Source organism: Xenopus laevis, chromosome 7L (genome assembly GCF_017654675.1).
Source record: "Xenopus laevis strain J_2021 chromosome 7L, Xenopus_laevis_v10.1, whole genome shotgun sequence".
Taxonomy (NCBI): domain Eukaryota; kingdom Metazoa; phylum Chordata; class Amphibia; order Anura; family Pipidae; genus Xenopus; species Xenopus laevis.
This window is the reverse complement of record NC_054383.1, coordinates 79,179,768-79,195,620: the sequence shown is the minus strand read 5'-3', so window position 1 is coordinate 79,195,620 and position 15,853 is coordinate 79,179,768. Positions and strand designations below refer to the sequence as shown.

Below are 15,853 nucleotides of genomic sequence, written 5' to 3'. Positions count from 1 at the left end.
TAAGCTCTTTGGAGCAGGGCTCTCCTAAGACAGTCTTTCAAAATTATGAAAAACCGACAACATGCATGTGCTCATTGTTTGTACGTTTCCTGTTATGTGTTATGTTTGCCTGCCATACTCCATAAGGAGACAAAGGTGCAATACAGACAATAACAGTAATTCCCAGGGGAAAACTGTCTCCAGTGCTATTCTATAGCTACATTCTTTAATAGGTAATTATTAGGCAGGAGGACAGTGGATATATATATATATATATATATATATATATATATATATATATATATATATATAGATATACACATATATATATATATAACTGGGCCCTCTGGTGTGGGAGAGATCTGCTAGTAAGAGGTATGTGCCTCAAGATTTTTTAGGGGAGCCTATTATTATATTGATAGATATACATACCTTTGACTTTTTGAAATACAAACCACACTACCCTGACAACATTCATTTAATATTTTAAAAGTTTTTATTTAAACAATATCTGTTGAGTAGGTAGTCATCAACATACCTGACATTTTATACAAAATACCAATGAAAAGCACAAGCATGCCCCACCTTATACCTCATTCCCATTAAACTGTAAGATCTTTTAAGCAGATCCCTCCTAAAACTATCTTTTAACGCTGTCAAAACACTACAACATGTACTATATGTGCTTCAACAAGCTCTCATTGGTTTGTACATGTTAACTGTTATGTCTAGTGTTTGCCCAACCCTACTCTGTAAGGAGACAACAGTGCTATATAAACAATAATTCCACTTGGAAAACTGTCACTGTCACTACATTATTTAATAGGTAACCTGCATAAATAGTCAGGGGGACAGTGGATTAAGAACTGGGTCCCCTGGGGTGGGAGAGATCTGCTAGTAAGAGGTATGTGCCCCAATATTTTTTTATGGGAGCTCTATTATTATATTAATAGATATACATTCCTTTGACTTTTGAAATATAGACCCCACCACCCTCTGACAAAAAGCTTCAGCTTGATCTGTGTTTTCTTTTCAAACTACATAACTATGTATGTTACTATGTATTTATATATGTTACCTGGGTGTTGTCAATGTTTTGTCAGTGCATCATATAGCATTTAAATGTCCAGTATCATAAACAAAGTGCAAAGAAAACAAGTCAGTCCTTTGACTTTTGAAATACAAACCCCAGTACCCTCTGACAGCCTATAAGTAATATTTTGGACGTTTTTAGATAAACAAGGATCTGCTGAGTTGCTAGTCATCATTTATATACAAAATACCAATGAAAAGTCCCATTAAACTGTAAGCTCTATTTGGCAGGACCATTCTTAGACTGTCTTTAAACGCCTGTGCAAACTCTACAGGATCTATGTGTTCTAGAAAATGATCATTGTTTGTACATGTTAACTGCTATGTGTTGTGTTTGCCAGCCCTATTCCTATTCAGTAGACAATTGTGCTATAATGCGGGGAAAACTGTTGCCAATGCTCTTCTACATTCCTTAATAGGAATCCTACATGTATAGGACAGCAGACTAATAAGGTGGGAGAGCCCTTCTAGTGAGTAGCAGGGGCCCAATGATTCCTTATTTCTTCCTCATTTCCCCCACAGTCATCCTTGTGAGTGTTGAGGTGGCTGACGTGGCTTCTGGATATTGTGGTTAAGCATCTGGCAGACAAAAGGTTAAACCACCCCGAAGCTTTGTGAGTTGCTACGATTCACATTTAATACCACTGTGCACATTAGCACTAGTTCAGTAACCCGTGACAACAACCAATCAGTATTCAGCATTAATTATTCTTCCTGCAGCTGTCTGGAGAAAGCTAATCACTGATTTGTTGCTATGGGTTACTGCCCAGGTCTAAATTTGCCCAGTGGTAGCAAAGGAGCCCGTAGCTACGCCTCAGTTACTCCCTGGAGCCAGTACATTGCTTACTTTTACTTCCCGTTCATTGTTAGGATATTTACCTGCTGACGCACAGCTGGCCACCCGTTAGCAGTCTCGTGTTGCTCTATAATCCTCACTGTATAGCGCTAGAGCCAAATACTTTCCCTTAGTATCCGCCGGCTCCCACTCAGCCCTTTGACTGCTGCAGGCTACAGCATAAGGTACGGACCGCTGTTGGGGTCAGTCTACCTTGTAAAAATCGAAGTGCGAATGATCGTCTTGCAACGTTATTCTGACGCCTGCTGGTCAGTTCCGGTAACTGCAACAACATTCAGTCTTCATAGGCACAGCTGTTATAATTGTAATATAGCTGGCGCAGGCGGAAATGATTGTTTATGACTAGATTAATAATGAGTTATATGTGTCAATATGTAAGTCTGTGTGTCACCTCACAAATCACCCCTATGCCATGCTGAGAGTTGTACTCACCAATAAATGTTGTCACATTATTTTCAGAAAGTCCCTGCCCATCAACATTCCCAATGTCGGACTGGCCCACAGGGATACCAGGAAAACTCCCGGTGGGCCCAGGTGTCAGTGGGCCCTCCTGCTTCAAAACATTTGGCATATTTCATGGCCATAAACTATTTCTATGAGAAGTAAGAGACTAAATAGATTGAATAATAGATTATAGTATGTAAAGAAAAGAGACTAGTAGAATAGAGGTTGAGTGAGGAAAGAATTATAATAGTAGAGAGTTGGCCCCTGATCTAAGGTCTTTTGGTTGACCTCTGGTCTAAGGTTTTTTGGGTGGGCCCCTGGTGTCCCAGTCCGATACTGAACATTCCTGAATCTTTGTGACAAACTCTGGGTCACCTATCAGAAGCTTCCCATGCACACTGACACCTGCTAGTTAGGCAAGTGGATCTCTGCCTGTTTTAGCAATCCGGGAAAAACTGGGCTGATCCAGTGGAGTAAATAGATATTACTGGAACCAGTGTGGGACTGGGACACCAGAGGCCCACCAAAAAACTTAAGACTAGGGGTCCATTCTCAGTACTATTTTCTTTCTCTCTTCACTCAACCTCTATTCTCCTAGTCTCTTTTCTTTACATACTAAAATCTATTATTCCATCTATTGAGCCTTTTTTTCTCATAGAAATATGGAATGACCATGAAATAGTCCAAAAGTTTAGCAGAATGCTGGCCCACTGACACCTGGGCTCACCGGGAGTTTTCCTAGTATCCCTGTGGGCCAGTCCGACACTGACTGGAACCCACAGCAAAGGTTGTCTTGTTTTACCAATATGTGTTGAAATAGCTAATTAATTAGGGCCTCGTGGGGCCAAAAATACCACCTACTGCAGCAGCAGGGTCTGTTTCCTCTATAGTTACGTCCCTGGGCTGATCATAGGAACAATCAGGGGACCTAGTGTGGACCTATGGAGATCCATCAAGCAGGTCCACATCAACGTGCACATTTTCAAGCCTGCTTGAAAGATTTTGGCCATATATTGGTTTGTTATGCTTATCAATGAGTCCCATATAACAGCCATTAAGCTGCTGACTTGTTGTGGAGTAGCTGTTTATCGGTCTGTGTATGACCACCTTTAGTCAGGCAGCCACCACTGTGTAGCAATATCAAGTGAAGACCACTAGGCTGCAGGATTATTGAATGGAATATGTGATATGTGACAAAAACCTGTGTCTCACTAATCACTAGGTGCAAAAACAATACAAGTTCTGCCTCTTCAAAGACCTAGCTACAATCCACTGCTGTGTCAACGGATCTAAATAAGGTGCTAAGTCAGCATGCCGAGGCAGGATGCAGGGGCGTAACTACAGAGGAAGTAGACCCTGTGACTGCAACGGGGCCCAGGAGGTATAGGGTCCTGTGAAGCCCTAATTCCTATACAAATTCTATACATAGTGGACAAACAAGTCAATCTCTAGACATTTTGGGGTCCTGAAAAATTATTTCCTGTGGGACCCATTAAGCACTAGTAGCAGGGCCGGAACTAGGGGTAGGCAGAGTAGGCGTTGGGTGTACTCATGTCAATGACATCGCTTGACACCCACGTGGCAGAGAGTAGTTGGCCTGGCATGTTCGTGTGGCTCAGCGCTCACAGCGACACTCCACACAGTTTGCACAGCAGGCACTGCCACTGAAGATTGGATTCTGTATACTGTGAAGGTTCCTGCTGCTGGCACAGGTAAAGATTGGGTCCAGGGACAGTATGATGGATGCTGGGCTTGTGTGCCAGCCACAGGGGGCAGCATGGATGACTGCTGGCACAGGTACAGGGGGGGCAGTATGATGGATGGCTGCTGGCACAGGTACAGGGGGGGGCAGTACGGATAGCTGCTGGCACAGGTACAGGGGGCAGTATGGATGGCTGCTGGCACTGGTACAGGGGGGGGCTGTATGATGGATGGCTGCTGGCACAGGTATAGGAGGGGTAGTATGGATAGCTGCTGGCACAGGTACAGGGGGCAGTATGGATGGCTGCTGGCACAGGTACAGGGGGGGGCAGTATGATGGATGGCTGCTGGCACAGGTATAGGAGGGGCAGTATGGATAGCTGCTGGCACAGGTACAGGGGGGCAGTATGATGGATAGGGATGTAGCGAACTGCCGTTTTGGTGTTCGCGAACGCCGTTCGCGAACACCGGCAAAAAATGCGAACGGTTCTCGAACCGTTCGCGAACTTCGAACACCTGCTAAATCGTTCGATTCGAACGTTCGAAGGATTTTTCGTTCGATTCGAACGTTTGAAGGATTTTCATCGTTCGATCGAAGGATTTTCATTCGAATCGAACGGTCGAGGGATTTTAATCGTTCCAACGAATGGAAATCGGTCGAACGAATGGAAATCGTTCGATTTTAGCGGTCGAATGGTCGCGAACTCAAATTGCGAACGTTCCCAAACGTTCGCGAACATTAGGCGGACGCGAACGGTCGAAGTTCGCGCGAACAAGTTCGCAGGCGAACTGTTCGCTACATCCCTAATGATGGATGGCTGCTGGCACAGGTAATGCTTGATGGGGGGGCCCTAATTGAAGTTCTTGCCTAGGGTGCGAAACTTCCTTGGCCCGGCCCTGACTAGTAGCACAGGTTAAAGCTCTATCCAGCTTAGTGGGCCCTTTGTAAGCACCACTGGATCCAACCTATTACCTTGTCTGCTAGAAATATGGGGCCAGATATTACTAAAATAAAAAAGAAAAGTGACAATCTTGAGACAATGAAATGTCACATTCTTTGGTCTGTGCTTACACATGATTTAATAACCAATGCAAAATATTACATAACATTGGCTGGTGTTCAGAAGCAATGCTGAGAGTGCTGGTAACCTTTTCCAAAAACTATTACTAAAATAGTAGATTATGTACAGAAGATGGATTTGCCCTCCATTAAGCCTGAGGTACTCGGTATACCCTGAAAGCTTAAATCTTTAGATATCAAAGGCAAGATGCCTTCTTTTGCCAATAATGTTGCCATCACACAAAGTGATATATAGCTCAACAGAAACATGCAAGCCATTGTAGGGCCTGGAGTGTTGGCTGAATGAGGGTTGACTTGTGCTATGTTGTTTTTTGTTTGCAATCAGAAACAAAGAATAGCAAAATAGAAATAGAAACATTAAAATAACCACAAGTATTTTATTGTTGTATATTACTTTTTCTTCGATTAGGCAAAAAGGCATTCTTTGGGTGGACATTTCTTACAATTAGTATGGCAGGACAAGGATGCTTCTAGTGCTTAGTGTATGCTATTTTCATCCACAGCAATGATTTGATTCAGCCAGGAATATATCTATTTTAATGCAACACCAGTTAATATTAGTTCTACCCTGTTTAATGATTTTTAATTATAATTATAATGTGACCCTGAATACAAAACAGTACAGCTTTATATATTAGATGTAGTCTAGGTATACAAAACACCTCTAAATACAAGTCTCAGTATAAAGTGACATCATCAATATAAAGAAATTAAAATAACTGGCATTAGGGAATTGTAGCAGCATGTCTGTTTTTCCATTCATCTAAACTATGTAAAAGAAGAAAAGAAAATGTCTACAGAGAGAGGCACAAAATGAGTGGTTTTCATATAAACCGAGCAGTGTGTTTGTGCATTTCTCTAACCCAGGGTAACTTTATTCCTGTCATAGATGTGTGCTTTTTTCCAACACCAGTAATGGGTAATTTGCAACCCCAGATCTGTCTGGTATGTGCTACCTGGTGCATGCCACTGTAGGGGGTTCACACTTCCCACTGGTACAAAGAAGCAGTTCTGGCACATACACAAGAAAATTAAATACAATTTGTACATAACATACATGAGACTGTAAGAGGTGCACACAAATATCCTTTAGTTTATACAGACATTGGAAGAAAGTATATGCTTAGCTATTTGTTGTTTTGACCTTTGTATCACCCTCTAAATATGTTTGTCTCCTTCTTCTTTTCCATTTTCTTTTTGTTACCCTGTACCACCCATTAAAAAAATTGTCCAGATTTGGAGTCTGTGCTGCTCTCTAAGTTTCTGGAGGCATCAGAAATAACCATCAAAAATGGACATAGTACACATAGTGATGGTTGAGTTTTATAAAAGTTGGTCCGATAGTTGTCCAAGAGTGTCCATGTATGAAAGCAATTAAAATATAACAGATTTCAGTCCGTGAATTAAAAAAATTCAATTGTTATAGATCCCTGAAATCCAAATATCTTAAACGGGATAGTTATCTTCCAACGAAGACGTTCTGACTTGCTCTAAAAAGGCAAAATAATAATTAGGTGCTGTTTCAAGATGTTACCTGCCCCACCTAGAGTGTGCTGCAAATTAATAACATAATATAAATACATCTGGTTTGTTCTAGTGCACAGGATGCAGTGGGAGGAAGAGAGAAACTGTATGGAAAACAATAATTTAACAGGCTTTGTTTTGACAGAAATATGAATTTGGAAAAAACAGTGAAAATATCAGATGAGGTTCAGTGTGTTCATGTGAAAAGGGCATGTGGTAAAAGCCAACCAAAATCTGGTTGGAGTTACAGTGCGTTGCATGTGCAGTGGCCAACCATGGACAATTTGATTAGCAGAAGTACAAAATACAGAGGTGTCTTTATTTACTGACTGCTTGAAAGTTAGCTACAGTATTTCACATTTCAGTGCATATTTAGAGATGATAATAAATATTATTGGTTTAACTGTACCAGGCACTCACCCTGCCTTATGTTGCTCTGTACAACTACACAGGTCAACACTCAAAACACCAGCCATGCAACTGAACCATCATTGTGCTTAAATTAGTATACTACCATATATTATTTAATATACAGCATACTAGTGTAAGCATGCATATTACATTAGTAAGCCTGCCACTGCCTGGGACAAACCAGAGGGCGAACATATTCTGCATTTTTGGGACACAAAGGAATCCTTACACTTTTTGTAGGATGTAGATTTAAATGTGCTAAGCTAGACCTACTGCAAACCTTTAAAGGCATTCGACTTTAAATCTTTGCACAACTGAATATGGAAATTGTTTTCATCACAATTGATTTATTTTTTTTAAATTTTTTTTCAAAACTAAGTATGTAAATTAGGTTTACATTGATTTGAATTAATGTTTTGTGAAGGATTTGGCATTCAGGTTCAAAATAATATCCATACTGCATATAGAACACCCATATTACCATCCAAGCATTTGGAGGCTGCTTTGGTTTGTTGTGTTTAGAAAAGTATGCCCTGCACACAGAAGTGATTAATGGTGGGATCCATGACATATTCCCGCTGAATACATTATTTAAGAATACAGTTTTGCTTCATTTTTAAAAATTTAATCTTCCACTCACCATTGTTGCCCAATAGATAGTTGCATCACTGCAGAGGATATTCACAGTGATTCCAAGTTTGGTATTATCGGCCTCTTCTTCTTCTAACAAGTTGTAATTCATATTATTCAGGCGTGTGGTGTTCTGTTGAGAGTGGAGGTGGAGAGTGGAATTGGAGAGTTGAATTGGAGAGTGAAAGTAGACAGTAGAAGTGGAAAGTGGATAGTGGAATTGGAGAGTGGAAATGAAGGGGCAAATTTATCAAAGGTCGAAGTGAAAATTTGAATTAAAAAATTAAAATTTTGAGCTAATTCTTGTGTATTTCGACTAGGGAATAGTCCAAATCAAAAATTCGAATTTCTAAATTTATCATGTACTGTCTCTTTAAAAATTCGACTTCGATCATTCGCCATCTAAAACCTGGCGAATTGCTGTTTTAGCCTATGGGGGACCTCCTAGAACCTTGGTTGACTTTGAAAAATCGGACCTATACGGCCAAAAAAAAAAAAACTTAGAATTTGGTCTTTTTGAATGTGAATTTTGAAGTTTTTCAAATTCGAAATTCGACCCTTGATAAATCTGTGAAAGTGAAGAGTGGAATTGGAGAGTGTAAGGAAAGTGTTAAAGTGGAGAGTGGAAGTGGAGAGTGGAAATGTAGACTAAACGTGGAGAGTGGTAGTTGAGAATGGAAGTGAAGAGTGGAATTGGAGAGTGGAAGTGCAGTGAAAGTTAAGAGTTAAAGTGGAGAGTGGAAATTGAGAGTGGAAGTGGAATGTAAAGAGTGGAATTGGAGAGTGGAAGTGTAGAGTGGAAGTTAAGAGTGGAAATGGAGTGCGAATGTAAATAGTGGAATTGGAGAGTGAAAAAGTGGAGCATGAAAATGGAGATTGGAAGTGAAGAGTGAACCACCAATCAACAGTGAATTTAAAATTATACAGTAAAGAAAAAGAAAGTGCAAATTAATTTTCAGTTGATCTTCCTTTTGATGAGCCAGACATCCTTCCCCTTTCCTAGCTTCATTTATATTTTCAAATACCTAATTCACTTTAAACTCCTAAATCAAACATTTTTTATAATGTCCAAATGTATTCTAAGCTCTTCTGACCAGTATTTTCACATATTTTTAAATACTGTAAAACTGAAACACTTTTGTAATTGTTGGTTTCCATATGTTGATTTTTTTTTTTAGATGTAATGTATCTCTCACCAACATTTGTTAGGTGTAATCCTGTTTCAACTTGTCAACCAGGGAAACCAAAACAAGGACAAGTCATTCAGTCAACTCCCTTAAACAGTTGAAAAATTCATAGGTGACAAAATTATAATCCTCTCACATAACATTTCCTGGTTTCATAACACATACACATGTAAAAGCCCTAATATCCGGAATCCTCAGGATCTGGGGTTTTCCAGATAAGGGGTCTTTCTGTATTTTGGATCACTATACCTTAAAAATAACTCAGTCTATACACTAAATATAGTATTTCAGCAATGTAAAACTTGGCACTTTTTAAAAGCTAATATTTACCATGCTTTTAGAGGAGACAAATGTAAGTACCTCTATAAAATGTCTTACCGTAGCCTGGAAACGTTTAATGTCATAAAGAATGTCTTTCAGTTTAGGTACATTGGCCTGGCTCATGTTCATAATATAACATTTTTCACTGGTCATTTGTCGAAATGCAATGACTTCCTAGGTGGAAATAAATAATAAAATTCAATTAACTGTCTTTAAATTGCAGACTATAAAAACTATAAAACACAGACATTTTAAAACAATATGTGGCTCATGTATGATTTCCAGGCACAGTGCCTAGTGGCTGGCAGTCATGTCTTTTTAGTAGCAAGGTGCAGTGCAACACCTGCTTTGCACAGGTAGTAAATTCCTTATTATCTTGTGCCATTTGCAGTTGAGGGCAGTGTATTCCCATGTCCTGCCCACATGTTTCCCTTTCACTTGCTTCTCATTTGCTTAACCAGTAGCACACAATTTTGCACTTCATTGCAGTGGGATTATACTGGAATTTTGTGAAGCAATGTATGAAAATTGCTGGGACAATTGTTCTGAGCCCACAGACAGTCTGAAATTGATATGAGACTTTGTTCCATTCCATATATCTGTGCATCTATAGCCATTTTAAGGAATGGGAACAGTTTTCCTTTTTAATCCCTAATTTAGCATTTAGTGATTATTGAAAAAGACATGAAATGCATAAAAAATATTTTAGCTTTTATTTATATAATTTGCTAATTTTTTTGTTATCCAACGAAGATCTACTAACATGAAGGGGCCCATTTATTAAACCTCGATTTAATGTGGTCAAGGTTTTTAGGGAGAAAATGAGAAAGTTCTAAAAATCCGAAAATACTCCATCTCAAACCTGTCGAGTTCATGTAGAAGTCAATGGCAGAGAAGATTTGTTGATAAATAAGTTCAATTCTTGGAAGGAAGTTTTGGTTGACTTTGTTTTCATAAAAAACTGAGATTAATTTGAGTTTTAGTAAATAACAACCATAGCGTATGTCTTACTATATTTACACAACTAACTGATCACAATTACAATACTGTAGTGCATTTTATAAAATAATTAAATGAACAGTTTCTGTCTATCACTCAAATAATGGGTTATCTAATGGAACTATTTGTGGGAAACACTCTACTGTGGTTGTCTACATAGAGTAATTTTCTGTTTTTAATATTTTGAAATCTATTAGTTATTTTACCATGAGGAGGTGGTTCAGACTCTGTAGATGTTCCCCTGTGAGAATATGGTGCAGTGGCTGTTGGGGCTCAGTTTGAATATCAATTAGGGAAGTGTTTGTGGCAGAACTTTTGCCATCCTAGATATTTTGGGAACTATTGCTGATTGATGGATAGAACAATGATTTCCTATATCTTTCAACTTATTATTGTAGTTATCTTGCATGGTTGGAAGGCAGATATGACATCACTGGGCTGTTGATAATTCATTAGAGAGCTGAGGACCAGCTCATGTGCAAACTAGATGGCAGGATGACATAAGTGCACTTCAGTTTGGTGTAAAATTCAATTATAAAAGTCCCACTGACACCACTGACAACAGGTATGCTGCGATACAGCTTGTTTCTGTTCTCAAGTACTGCCTATATTCCCAGCTCAGATCCTGGTGTCTTGACAGTTTTGTTTGTTTTGGTCGATGGTTTCTGACAGTTATGAGCTATGGAGGGCCCTAAGTAAGGTTGGACCACCAAGAAGGGCTTGAACTGACAAGGTGTGACAACTATTTGAATGCAGGGATACCTGGGAGCTGTAAGCACTGAATTGTTGAACCATGACATTTCAATTGGACTATAAAAATGAAAACTGTGATCTTCATTACTTACTTGTTTGTAGTCATACAAGATAGTGGATGATTCATTATTGGCTTTGACATAGAATAAAGCTATATTTTCCTTGTCACTGACCATCACAGTCTGTTGGACTTTTTCTCCATTGTGATCATTGAGGGCCATTTGTATAACCTGTTGGTCATAAATGCAGTATTATAAATTAGTACATATTGTTTTTTTCTTTGCTAATACATTGTAAGATCCACATCAGTCCCTGCTGGTGACATAATATGGCACAGTAACGGGTTACTGACAATTCCAGCTGGCTAGAAAGTTCTAAACTGGGATTTGCAGTGCACCACCTGGACAAGGCAAATAGTAATTCTGTCTTGGTAACCTGGGGTTCACCATTAATGTTCAGGTTATAAATACTTCATTTCTTGTATCATATCTGTGAATGTGAGTCTCAGAGAGCTGCACTTTATTGAATTACCCTGCTCCTGGTATGCACAATGAACAGGTAGAAATTTACTTTAGACACTGATCCACTAGGAAATCGCTTGCTTCCTATGCATTTCAGACTAACTTGTCCTTCACCATGGGATACATGGCAGCCTACCTTGAAAGGACCTGTTAACCAGACCTATAAGGAGCAGAACAATTCAGGTATAGGACCTGTTATTAAGAATGGTCAGGACCCAGGGTTTTTCAGGATAAGCAGTCCATAATTTGGATCTTCATATCTTATATCTACTAAAAAAATAATTTAAACATTATTTAAACCCAATAGGATGCCCTCCATTAAGGATTAATTAAAGTCAAGATAAAGCTCTAGCTACTGTTTATTAATACAGAAAAAAAGAAATAATTTTATAAAAAATTGAATTATTTCATTACAATAGAGTTTGTGGGAGGTGGCCTTTCTGTAATTTGGAGCTTTCTGGATTAAAGGAGAAGGAAAGATACGGAGGCATTTTATTGCCAATAGATTAGCTGCAATAGTACAAGATAGAATGCTATATTTATTCTGTAGAATGTTTTACCGTACCTGAGTAAAAAGCTCTAGAAACTCTCTGTTTAGAATAGGAGCTGCAGTATTAATATACTGAGTCTCTCCCTGCTCTGGGCTCAGATTACAGCAGAGAAGGGAGGGGTGGGGGGAGAGTAGCAAACTGAGCATGCTCTTGCCCAGGGCAATGAGGTTTAAGCTGAAGGCAGGAAGTCTGATACAGAAGCACATGTGTACACAATAGAAGGAAAGAAATGCAGTGTTTCTTTTGACAGGGGACTCAGAGCAACATTACTTTGGGGGTTTACGGGTATATTTAGATGGACCTTTCTGATAAGGCTTACTTAGTTTTAACCTTTCCTTCTCCTTTAAGGTATTTTAAAAATGGATCCCATAGCTGTACAAAAAACTGACATTTTCTAACATTACCCTCCATTACAAAACATTTTTGCCATCCCACCTTGTGAAGTGCTAGGTTTTCATTCATCTAAAATGTTTCTATCTCTTTAAATTGTCTCTCAGGAGTGAGAATGCGCTCAGCCATTGAGGCCATCGTTATGCGTCATTCGCTACATCATGAAAACAATTCAGCTCAATTATGATATTCCCCGTTCGTGTCATCATTGTATTGTGGATTGCAGAATGGATAGAGTGTATGCACTGGATTCCAACTGCAGCAAATACGCAAGCACTACACACTTGGGGGCCGATTCACTAAGGGTCGAATATAAAGAGGGTTAATTAACCCTCGATATTCGACTAGGAACTAAAATCCTTCGACTTCGAATATCGTAGGGGGTCGAAGTTTTTTTTAAAGAGACAGTACTTCGACTATCGAATGGTCGAATAGTCGAATGATTTTTACTTCGAATCCTTCGATAGTCGTAGTCGAAGGTCGAAGTAGCCCATTCGATGGTCGAAGTAGCCCAAAAAAAACCTTCGAAATTCAAAGTTTTTTAACTTCGAATCCTTCACTCGAAGTTAGTGAATCGCCCCCTTGGTCTTAGTTTCTGCAAAGTGTTTGTGTTACTTTGGTGTACACCAGTCACTTGGATTTGTATAGCTTTTGGCAAAGATGCCGGAGAAAGTGTTGACACAAGACCCATTCTAGTCTCACTGTATTAGCATGGATGATGCTTCAAGGTAGTTTCTATCTATAGGCACTATAATACAGGTACCCCTATTGAAAGTGCCTCATAAAATTTCCATGTAAGGTAAAAATATTATTATCAGTGATGAAACTATAGAGGAAGCAGACCCCACCTTGCATGGGGGGGGCGACTGTGGAGTATTCTTCCTCTATGGCTAAGGAAGTGCCCGGCACACTCTAGTTACTCCACTGATACATATAATATTAGACTGTAAAACACCTGTGAAAACAAGTAGTAACATGATATAGCAAACTCACCGCTTCTGTGTGTTTCTGAGTCATATAAACTCCAATTAAGGTTGCACCAACAACAATTATAGCTGTAAGAAACAGTATAATCATAGACAACGCCAATGTCCTTTTGCTCTCTTTCATTTTGTGATAAATAATGGGTGACTGTGAAAAAAATATGATATTACATGTAATGATGTTATTGCTACATTAGGGCAATCTGGAACTACATTCATACAGGAGAAGACAACAAGGAATTTATGTGATTTATCCTACTACAAATCTGGGCATCTGGCAACTTAACACAGACAGGAAAATCACTGGAGATTCCTGCTTGTGTTTGTATTTAGGGGGAAGCATCTGAAATAGAAGAGGGCCTTAAGAACAAAACAAAATAACAAGTGTCAAATAAAGACATTTTGTTGTTTTAAATGTAATACAAATTTATATTAATTAATCGTAGGCACCAGTTCTACTCCATTTTTGAACGTATATTATATTTAAAGTGATGGGTGGACTAGTCATATTGGATTTCATTTAATTAAGTTTCAATTGATTTGAGAAGGCAAAATGTAATGGTAATTCTTGATCAAAGTGATCATCTCAAAGACTTTCAATCAAAACTTCTGCCTCCACCATAAAAAGGCTTTTAAATAGTCAGCATGCTGCCTATGTCATTAGAGCCGCCACACAGAGATCACTGGCAAATGGAGTAATTATTAAAATAGGAAAAAAGGTAATATAGATAGGGAGTTTATTTCTTTACCAGAATGTGCAATATAGCACAAAGACCTTCACCCATGAATACAGTGTTGCCCTTACTGCCAGTGATGAATTCATGGGGCTCGAGGATAGAGGCACATAGGCATCCCCCCACCCCTAACTTGCACATCATTAAGATATAAGCAAAACTAGAAAAATATCACTACAGCCAAATAGTCTATGTGGTATGCAGCACTATCGCAAATTATAATCAACAGGAATTTGTTTGTAGGGCAGAGAGAAACCCCACCACAGAGGGATAGAAAAAAAATGCACCTTCCCACCAATTAATGCAGTTTGTCTGCTGATGTGCATTGGTTAATATGATTGCTGTTGGAAACATATCAGTGCAATAGGAAATGATATGTGAATACCTTATAAATTCTTAATTATAACTCAGAACCAAGGGTGGAAACAAGCCTTGCCATAAAATTATTTTAAAGGGCTTGGATTCATTTTAGATGCCAGAAATATATAACAAACCAACTGCTGTTTATTAATTGTAATTCTGTGTGTCTTATGTCCAATAACCCAAACAACTGATTGGGTTTTCAGTAAAATCTAACTGCTAATGGAATGGTATGGGTTACTGGACCAGTAGCCCTGCTACTATGCTTAGATCTGTCAATCAAAAAAATTTTTTATTTAAAAACAAGCTATTTCATTTACAAGTCCTATTTCTATGTAAATATATTGAGACAACCACTGTCAATAAAGTATATTAGCTTGAAAATATTTGTATAATATGTAGGTAAAATCAAAACATGCTTACCTTTAGCTGCTATTAAAACCTTGTCTTTCTGCAACAACAGGTGTTCTATTTATTAAGCAGATTTAACATTTTTTTAAATGTATCCAGAGAGATTACTCCTAAACAGGGAGTTACCCAAACATGCTTCACATGTACACCCACACTATGCAAGAAATACTGCCTTTTACTGCAACTCCACCTCTCCAGACAGATTTCCATTGATACAATTCTAGGAAATTGTAAAGGAGTTTATACAGTATGCAAAGGAGATGATGTAATTGTTAGCGGAAATAAAGGCAAATAATTATTTTTGTTATACCGAAGAGGAAATTCTAGGATTGCAAGTGACTGAAATGTATACTGGAAGTAAAATTGCTAGTATAATTAAAATTACGTTTGGCCTGTTGGAGATTCGTTGCTCTAATAAACCCAAGCAGGGCCACGCTGGGTAGGGAGTTGACAGTAAGTCAGGATCTCCTGGAACATCAACAAAATACTAATCTGCTTAGTGTTGGTCTGTTCTATAATTGCATCTCACATGCCCAAACACATTTTTTGTTAGTGCAAGAGTATTGGTTACTTAACAGGAGGGGTTTATGGAAACAACACTTTCCTTTGCCCAGAGACAGGCCTACGGTTGGGCATTCACATCTGCTCTTTTATTCTTGTAGTCTGTAGGGACCAAGTTATCAACCTATATAAGTGTTCGTACGGTCAATATATATGCAAAAGTACCAGGAACACATGACTTGCTTACTTGGGATTGACTGAAAATATCTTATCACATGTAGGGGATCAGAGAACTCTTCCCCCTGTTCTGTTTGACATCACCCAGTCCAGTCACAGGCAGGTGTATGATCTAATTAGCCAGGAAGTGGGAGAAAAGTCTGAGAGCCACAGAGGACATCTGGGAAAAGAGGAGGACCCAGGGAGC

The 15,853-nt window shown here is 38.9% G+C and overlaps 2 protein-coding genes across 5 annotated transcripts in view; both read right to left on the bottom strand.

The window, feature by feature from the left end:
* fam118b.L (family with sequence similarity 118 member B L homeolog) overlaps positions 1-2,181 on the bottom strand; it is a 37,138-nt gene extending 34,957 nt beyond the window's left edge. The window contains exon 1 of one of the 4 annotated variants that reach the window (XM_018225747.2): positions 1,951-2,181. The gene's annotated coding sequence lies outside the window, so the exon portion shown is untranslated. The remainder of the gene's footprint in view (positions 1-1,950) is intronic. The other 3 variants (XM_018225748.2, XM_018225749.2, XM_018225750.2) reach the window with 3 other exon arrangements.
* A 3,329-nt stretch (positions 2,182-5,510) lies between these two features.
* Positions 5,511-15,069, bottom strand: LOC121395539 (pulmonary surfactant-associated protein C-like). Its single transcript, XM_041569218.1, has 6 exons — positions 14,941-15,069; positions 13,434-13,571; positions 11,071-11,208; positions 9,284-9,400; positions 7,729-7,851; positions 5,511-6,643 (listed from the first exon to the last, which is right to left on the bottom strand). The coding sequence occupies exons 2-6, from the start codon at positions 13,548-13,550 to the stop codon at positions 6,557-6,559; spliced, it is 582 nt and encodes a 193-aa protein (XP_041425152.1). The 5' UTR covers positions 13,551-13,571; positions 14,941-15,069; the 3' UTR covers positions 5,511-6,556.
* Between the last annotated feature and the right edge of the window lie 784 nt (positions 15,070-15,853).